This window comes from Quercus lobata, chromosome 5, assembly GCF_001633185.2.
Source record: "Quercus lobata isolate SW786 chromosome 5, ValleyOak3.0 Primary Assembly, whole genome shotgun sequence".
NCBI lineage: Eukaryota > Viridiplantae > Streptophyta > Magnoliopsida > Fagales > Fagaceae > Quercus > Quercus lobata.
This window is the reverse complement of record NC_044908.1, coordinates 85434051-85443396: the sequence shown is the minus strand read 5'-3', so window position 1 is coordinate 85443396 and position 9346 is coordinate 85434051. Positions and strand designations below refer to the sequence as shown.

At 35.3% G+C, this 9346-nt stretch overlaps 1 protein-coding gene across 1 annotated transcript; it reads right to left on the bottom strand.

Annotated features, from left to right (window-relative positions):
- Window positions 1–329: 329 nt before the first annotated feature.
- LOC115991365 (shikimate O-hydroxycinnamoyltransferase-like) lies at window positions 330–7606 on the bottom strand. Its single transcript, XM_031115068.1, has 3 exons — window positions 7506–7606; window positions 3016–3463; window positions 330–1296 (listed from the first exon to the last, which is right to left on the bottom strand). Exons 1-3 carry the CDS (start codon window positions 7604–7606, stop codon window positions 352–354), a joined length of 1494 nt encoding a protein of 497 aa, XP_030970928.1. The 3' UTR covers window positions 330–351.
- Between the last annotated feature and the right edge of the window lie 1740 nt (window positions 7607–9346).

Genomic DNA, 9346 nt, shown 5'->3' with positions numbered 1-9346 from the left:
ATTTTTTATTTGATTTGGGTTTTGTGAAGGCTTGGGGTAGTGGATGGATGATGGTGGGTTGCAATTTTGGTGGTGGTTGTGGATTAATTTTTGGTGGCGCTAGATTGCGATTTTGGGTTTTATGGTGGTGGAGGTTGGGGGGCAGGGCAGGGGAGAAGGTTGTGAAATGGTGTATTAAAGTAATTTTTTAATGTGTCAAATGCTAAACTGTCTTCAACCAATCTTGCACATATGAATGGAGAATTACTAGTTTCACTAATAATCACACTAATGATTGCCTCACTCCACACATTTGAAAAATACAAGTTTATGTTTGTACTGTGATTGCATAATTGGAGGCAATGATAAATGTCAATTTAGACAATCTGAAGTGCAAGGTTTAAACACATGTGCAGCCTCACATTCTATCGACTCCAGTTCCCTTTTCAACATGTGCATGTACACCACCCAATCACCATTACCAGATGGACTTGGTATTGGCATCACGTACCCAACATTCCCACCCCATGGAAAATAGAATGACCCAAATGCACTCTTTCCCCACCCAAAATCCACCTTTGATATTGGAAAATGTTGTCCTGATGAAACCACCAAAGCTGGACCTTCTTTGTTGCCACTACTATATACCTTTGCCAAACTTTGCACTGGACGATGAGCCTCCACCCAATCTATCAAATCCAAGAAATGTTCTTTAGTCTTTGCACCTTCCAAAAATCCATGAACTTCATTAGCCACCCAACTCAATGGTTTTTCAATAAGCTCATCAATTTTCTTAGTATCATAGGGAATAGACAACACATTTCCAAAGTAAGAAGACATTAGAGATGTTTTCTCTTTGTCTCCAAAGCTAAGCATTGTCTTGCCATCAACAACAATACCCAATTTTGATACCCTTTTGTTTTTAGCACTTTTGGCGCTAATTTTCCACAAAAGTGCATTGAAAGACTCTAGTTTAGTCCTTTTGCTTTCCTTGGTGCTGGCTTGTGATTGGAGTTGGTTAATTATGTCTGCCTTAACTAAGCATATGCGGTTTTCGAAATGGTTGGCACTAGGTTCTGGATCATTGGAAGGGTTGAACATAGTGATGGGGACATACAAGTTGTGAAGGGAAGGATCAAAGGAAACGGGATGTCGAGGATTGAGCATCTCACGGTTGAAAGTTGGTAGTGAAGAAAAGGGTTTAGATTGAGCGATCTCAGCGCATGAAACAAGAAACATGCCTGCCAAGTATGCATCTACCATCTGATGGTCAAATGTGCATGCCACCACAAGACCACCACATTTGAACCCAGTTGCCTACAAGTAGGTTTCATGGTGTTAGTTTCAGCAAAACCTTGGGGGGGGGGGGGGTAGGGGGGAGAAGGGTGAAACAATGTTTCACAAAAAAAAAAAAAAATTATCATATTTTTAATGGTATTTGAGGTGGCAAATTGTGATTAGTGCAATATCATTTTTTACATAGGGGTACCATAGACATCACTTTTTTTTTTTTTTTTTTTTGATGTTTAGACATCACTTTAATTGCATAATACTAATTGTGAAATTTGTTGTGTATCTAGTTTTATTGAAAACAAAAAACGTACTCCTTGTTGCATTTTGTATGTTTATTATTTCATTAATAGGAAAATGTTAAATTATTACCAAATTTACTAAAATAAAGTTTATGTACTTAAGTATCTGAATGTTTATTGGTATCTCTTGAACAACTTAATAAATGTTTGAACAACTTTTATATGATTGATGACACATTTATTTGTAAAGAGTGTATATTAAATCATATAGTATACATTACTATACTCTTTGAAATATCCAAAATAATGTACACTTTGACTTTGAGACCTCAATGGGCATAATTTTATAAATATTCCAGTCTATTATTTATTTTATCAACAAATATATGGCTAAGATTTTTTTTTTTTTAAATTTCATGATCCATGTATTTTTTTTAAAAGTAGTGTCAATAATGGATCCAGGTGAAAGTAATGTTATCTTAATTATAACGTACAATATCAACAATTATAAAAAAGATTGTGAAAATTTTTGGATCCCTCTCATTATTATAATTTGATAAAAATTTTCATTTTATTTTGCTTTTTTTCTTTTTATGATATTAAATTAATGGTTGGAAAGTTATATTTTGTCATAGAATATTAGTGCTTCAAAAACTTTGAACTTTAATTTTTAGGTGAAAAAAAATATGGTTGAGTTATTTTAGAGATATTATAAAATTAGAGATATGTTGTCAATCATAAACAAGTAATTCATATATATATATATATATATATATATATATTTATATGTTTTTTCATGGGACATCAATTATATTTATTAATGCATAAGAGAACTTGCATTAGTTTATGCAAAATGGCATAAATGCAAAATTTGGCCAACTAACTCTTAAAAGAACTCATATAAGTTTAGGTAATTGTCTTACATTACTTAAGAAAGTGTATTTGTGTAATATATCTTACTTCAATCTCTCTTAAAAGTTACCTTAACTTTTAAGTGGAGTTAGTAGTGCGACTTTGTGTTGTATGTGTGTGTGTTTTGTTTTTGAAAAAAATATGCATCTCTAGTCCAAATCCATTCTAGCTAAGATAACCATACAAAAAATATGCATCTCTTGTCCAAAAAAATATGCATCTCTATGTGTGTGTGTTTTGTTTTTGTATGTGTGTGTGTTGTATTTACACTTTTCTAGGATGAATGAAGAGATTGAATGTTTGTTGTGTGTGAAGAGAGAAACAATTAAAAAAATTAAGAGAAATTAATATTTTTAATAAAATAGACAATAAAATAGATAATTTGATATGTGTATTTTTAAAAAATAGTTATGTAAAATAGAAAAAGTTGGATTTTCTGCAAAAATACATATGATTTTTGATATGGCCGATAAGAATGCTTTAAGCTTTTGTATTAAAATAGGTGAAAGCTTTAGCATTTTTATTTTCATATTAGTTCAGCTATGCATTTTTTAAAACAATAACACGTTAATTTTCTAAACTTTTGGCAAACCTGGACAGCCAGCATGCCATTCTTCTTCTTGGGTACAAGTTTGCAGCCAATGGTCTCATCAGGTTCATACAAATTGAGTTTTTGAAGCTCTATATTTGCAAAAGCGTCAGTGAAGTCAACTCCACGATTGTTGCAGTGAAACTTATGCTCACCCATGGAGTTTGGCACTTTCTCACTAGCAAGGGCATAGAAGGGCACTAAAGCTTCTTTCAAGGCCTTTTTGAGAACCTCAATCATGGCCACAAAGGTCCAATTGTCTTTACAAGTGGGCTTCTTATAACAAAAGAAGATACTGAAATCTAATGGATGTAAAATGCAAAAGTCTAGGTTAGAGAGTGGTAACCAATGGTCCTCATTCTTTGGCAACAGCACTGTCACCACCTCTTTCTTGATCAGAGTCACCTCCATCTCTTTTGCATTCATGCTTATGTTTATGTGTCTAAACACTCTTTGAGAGAGAGAGAGAGAGAGAGATGTTGGGAAAAATTCTATATAAGTGGGAATAAATTTCAGCAAGTACAGCGGAAGTACAACCACACAAGAACGCAAATATTTACATAGAAAACCCTTTCTCTTTGATGAGAAAAACTACAGGACAAACTTCAAATAATTTCATTATATTAAATAGAGATTACAACACTTAGAGATACAACTTGAGCAAAGAAAAACTCGGTTTTTCTTTTCACTCACTATTCTCTGCCTTACTATGCATCTCTCACAATTTTCTCATACTTTCTGTTTTCTCTTCTCTTTTGCTTGCTCTCACACATGTAGTTCTTTAGGACTGCCCTTTGTCCCTGCTCTCTTTAGGACTCTCACTACACCAAATGGCCGAATGGTCTTACTTTATATGTCTTCATCTTTTTTGTAAGGTTGAATTTATTCAACCATCTAATTGGCTTTATTCCGTGCCAAATTTGCTTGTAATTCAGCATTTAGTAACCCTGTATTTAGGTGGGTTTGATGTAAGGGTAGTGAGTGAGATAGAGTGAAGATTGCTCAAGAGTGTGCAAGAAAACAGAGACTCGAGGCTTGGCCTCGCGGGTGACTCGCGGCTGCAAGCCGCCAGACGCAGCACACGTGCCAAGCATGCTGGAAGGTGAACAGTCATGCAAGTTGGAGCACTACAGGACAAAACAGGACAACTGGCCATACGGTTATCTCGCGACTGGATCTCGCGACTTAGTCAAGACGCGAGGTCAAGCCGCGAGCCACCCTTGTTTTGTAAAACCTGACGTTTCACATTCCTCTCCCACTCCAGTATAAATACCCCTTTTACCCACGATTGTAAGAGAGCTTCCAGAGAGAATTTTGAGAGAGAAACCCTAAAGAAAAACAAGATTGATTCACCAACAATCTATACATTAGAGTCTCTTCAAATTCCTCAACTCTCTTCCTCTCCATTGTCAAATCCTTGAGAGGCATTATACCAAACCTGATTCTCACCATTATCATTACTGTGAGAGAGCTGTTTGGATTTCTGGGAAGCAGTTAGGAAGGAACCAATCTTCATTGGTTGATGCTACGGTCTAGTAGCGGAATCCGGGAAGCTAGAAAAGAAAAAGGTTCGGCGCAACCTCGTTGGAACAAGAAGCTTGGAGGGCTTAGGTGCACTGGGTAGATTAGGCTTGGAGGGTCTATTGTTGTCCATGTATCCCAACTGTATTTTCTAGTGGATTGTTTACCGCTTGGAGGGCGATGGAGAGGTTTTACGCCGAGGGCTTCGGTTTCCTCTTCGATAACACATCGCGTGTTGTCTTTGTGTTTGCATCTTTCTTTCTCTCTATCTTTGCCTTTTTATTATCTGCTGTGGATTGTGTTTTAATTTGGCTTAGATAGTTTTTAACCAATTCCATATTATAGCTTATGTTAAGTTTCCGCACACTTGTTGTTTGACATAATGCTTGAATTGGTTAAGTTGTAATTTGGGGGTCTAAACGTTCAAGGGTGTTTATACATGTTTTTGAACTTTCATTTTTCTTTCTTCTCTAGCTTGTAGGACACTCACAAGACAATAGTAAAATCTTTATAAATGAGGCTTGACTTTTGTACATAAAAATATGCCTTCTACTCTTCCTTTTTGGCAAGCTTGTCCAAGAAGCTCCTTTAAATTTGTTGACTTCTCCACAGCTTATGTAACAAGATCATTTAATGAGCTAAGCCAAAGTGTGGGTTGATCCATGTGGTGCAATGTACCAAACAATCTCCCCCTCCAACCCACTTAAGAAGGAGATTTTCAACTCAATTCTTTAGTTAGGGTGTGTTTGTTTGGAGGTGAAATAAGATAGATGGAAAACTTTGGAGAGAAAATGAGAAGGAAAACTTTTTTGAGTGTGTTTAGTTGGGTAGGAGGAAAGGAAAATAAATGGTGGGCCTGGGTCCACCAAAAAGTTTTCTCTCCAAAATGGAGAGAAAACTGAAGAGGGAAAATGGGGGTGCTTGATGAACCAAAAATACCCATGTCCAGTTTTTTTTTTTTTTTTTTTTTTTTTTTTTTTTTTTGTGACAACTGGACATTGCTTTATTAGACTTATGGTTAAATGATTAAATTCATCATTTCCTAACAGTTTAAATTTTTGGGAGAATCGGTAGTTTAACATGGTATTAGAGTAGGAGATTCTGAGTTCGATCTCTGGTTTTACTCTACCTCCCATTTAAAATGTTAAATTCCCACTTGTTGGGCCCTCACTTATAAAGGGAAAGTTTAGGCCCACAAGTGAGGGGGAGTGTTAGACTTATGGTTAAATGATTAAATTCACCATTTCTTAACAGTTTAAACTTTTGGGAAAATTGGTAGTTTAACATGCTTTTTCTTTTTTTTCCAAGACGTTGTTGTTGTTGGTTTTTTTTTTTTTTTTTTTTTTTTTTTTTTTTTTAACTAGACATGATTTTTTTTGGAACATGATTTTTATTTTTTAATAAATAGGGTGATTGCTTTTTATTTTTTTTATTTGTTTGTCACTTTTTTGTTTTAATTGTTCATATATTTTAACAAGGGTATATGAGTAAATTTATACAAACTCACTATTTTCATTCCTTCATTTTTCCACTCTCAACCAAACAAAAAAAAGAGAAATTAATATCTTTTCTATCCACCAACTTTTCCATCCTCCCACCATTTTCTATCCTCCCACTTTTCCATCCCTCCACCCTTATTGTTTATGCTAGTCAAGCTAAGACCATGCTCAACCTTTTTCATTATCTTCACTAACATTGAGAAAATCTCAACAACCTCAATACATTTCTTTCTCAAAGAATTTAGTTCGCATTGGATATCATTAATCCAATTTCTTGGCTCCCCCTTATCAGAAGCCCAAATATTCTCGAAACTAACTACTCAATGTTCTTCAGTACACATCCTTTCAAGAGGTTCAACAATTTCTAGTGGAGGATATTGTTCCCCTTGCTCAAGACCTTCACAGTCTTTCACTTCATCATTATTCCTAGCATCATGAAATTTTTCATCAAATATCACTTCCTCGTTTGAAGCATTGTTAGGTAGAGAGAATTTTACTCTCTTGATTGCAATACCATTAACTCCAACTCTCAACTATGGAGTTTTCTAAAAAAAAAAAAAATTGTTTGCATTGAACTTCTTCTTATAGGCCTTCATATGAGTCTTGTACATATCGCAACAAGCATGCCCTCTTGCAACAACCAATAATCCTTTAGAAATTTTCCATCTTCCATTACCAAGATGGTTACAATAACCCGCTCGATCCATAGCCAATGTAGAAAACACATTCATCCTCAAATCTTGAACATGTTGTACATCCTTTAATATCAACGTGAAACCAACGTTGGTCTTAATGCACACATCACCAACTCTCAAAATTTTGAATAACTAGAGTTACCCATCTTTACAACACCAAAGTCACCTACTTTGTATGTGGTAAACAACTCTTTTGTAGGGATAACATGGTGGGAGGCTGTTGAATCAACAACCCACTAAACATCATTCTTAGCAACATGCTCACACTTTTTCTCTTCAAGTGAGAGCATCACAACATCCTCATCAATCATAACTACTGCAGCATTCTTTTCATCTTTTCTTCAGTTTGTTCTTTATTTCAATGCTAAATAGTTTCTTTTTATGTGGCCATTTTTCCCACAATGGAAGCATGCTCTCATCTCATTAAACTAAGATCTACTTTTTGATTGTGACCTGTCATTAAATTTAGCCTGATCATCAGGCTCTCTACTTTTATTTCTACCCCTAGTCTATGTGACAAGAGCTTGATCTTGTGCATTATTTATACCTACATCTCTCCTGCAATCCTCCTTGCTCAGAATCGAATCTCAAATATCATTATATTTGAATTTGTTTTTCCCCGCGGAATTGCTCACTGCCATTCTCATGGCCTCCCAACTGTTTGGAAAAAAAGCTAAAGCATTCAATAAACGAATCTCATCATCAAAATCAATCTCCATAGAGGACAATTGATTTATGATGGTATTAAACTCATTTAGATGTTGTGCCACAAGAGTACCTTCCACCATCTTCCAAATTAAACAACTTCTTCATCAGATGCACCTTGTTGTTAGCCAAAGGTTTTTCATAAATGCTAGAAAAAGTCTTCATTAGATCCATTGTAGTCTTTTCCTTCACAAAGTTGTGTATAACTGATCTTGACAGAGTTAATCATATAACTACTAGCACCTGTCTATCAAGACGATTCCATTCTTCGTCTTTCATACCATCTGGCTTCTTCCCCAAAAGAGGAAGATGTAATTTCTTCCCATACATATTGTAAAGTTGTGATTTCCAACTAGCATTTGTTGGCTCTAATTCCATGCCAAATTTAATAGTAATTTCTTCAATAATTTTCTTGTATGTATCTAGATTTATTTGTAAGGAATGAGTGTGAGAGATTGGTGAAGAATCAAGTGTCAAACATGAATTAGTACAAGTTTGCGACTAGCTCGTGAGAAAGCAACCAACGAAAAGGCCACATGTGAAGCACATGGCTAGAAGCTAAAGAGTCATGCCAACCTATCATTTTGCGAGTACTTCGCGAGAAATGCCATCTCACGAGAAATGCCATCTTGCGAGATATCCGTAAAACATTCTGTTTGCCAAAAAGATAAAGTGTTTTACCAAATTCTTTACCTACATTATAAATATCCTCATTACCCACGAATTGTAAAGAGTGTTTTTCGGAGAGAAAACCCTAGCAAATACACTTGAAAGTTAGAGATTGTTATACCCACAATCATCTACACATTTTTTTTTCCCTCTACTCCTACCTCTCCATCTCTACATCCTTAAGATGTTCTTAGCCCAAACACTTACCACACCCAATTTGAGTGTTAAGTGAAATTTTGGTGCTATTGGGAAGTATGGGAAGGAGCAATTTAGTGGTGGATGTAATCGGGTTGAATTGTGGGATCCGAAAAGCTAGTGAAGACAAGACTCCGAGAAGTCTGTTGGTAGCAGGAGATTGGAGGGCTCAAGTACATGGATTAGACTAGGCTTGGAGGATCTTTTGTTATTTGTATACTCCAACTATATTCACTAGTGGATCGATTTCAACTTGGAGGGTCGTGGAGAAGTTTTTTGCCGAGTTTTTCGGTTTCCTCTTCGATAACACATCTTGGTGTTCTCTTGTGTTTGCATCTCTCTTCCCTACTCTTTAAGCTTTACTTTTATTGTTCATTGTGGTTGGATATGGTTTAGAGTAGTGTTATTGGTATATTGCGCTTATTTACTTTTATTCCGCACTTTGATAAGTTAGGGTAAAAGCAATCTAGCCGTAATTTTTAATTTGTTCTCAAAACAAACTCTAGTGTTTCACATTAATTTGAACTTTCACAAATAATCTTTGATTTGCATCTTCCGATAGCCAAAGTCTATGCCGTCAAACTTCTCGATTCCTATTTCTTGACACCTTTCCTTCTTCTCCAGCCATTTCTCCCAATGGAACATATGCTCTACTTGTTGGGAAAATTTTTATATAAGTGAGAATAAATTTCAACAAGCACAGCGGAAGCACAACTACACTAAAACACAAAGATATATGTGGAAAACACTTTCTTCTTGAAGGGAAAAACCATTGGATTTCACTAAATAATTTCTTTTTCTATTCACTCACTACTTTTTTCCTCACTGTGTACCTTGAAAAAATTTGAAAAATCAAGAAAAAAAAATGAAGTTTTAAAAAACTGTACATAAAAATTAAAAGTTAAAAACTAAAACTTAAATCTGATGCCAAACTCACCCTTAGTCCTCACTCTCTCTAGGACTCTCACTCTCTCTAGGACTCTCACTCCACCTAATGGCCAATGGCCTTACTTTATATTTCTTCAATTTTTTCATTCTTCCCTAGCTTGT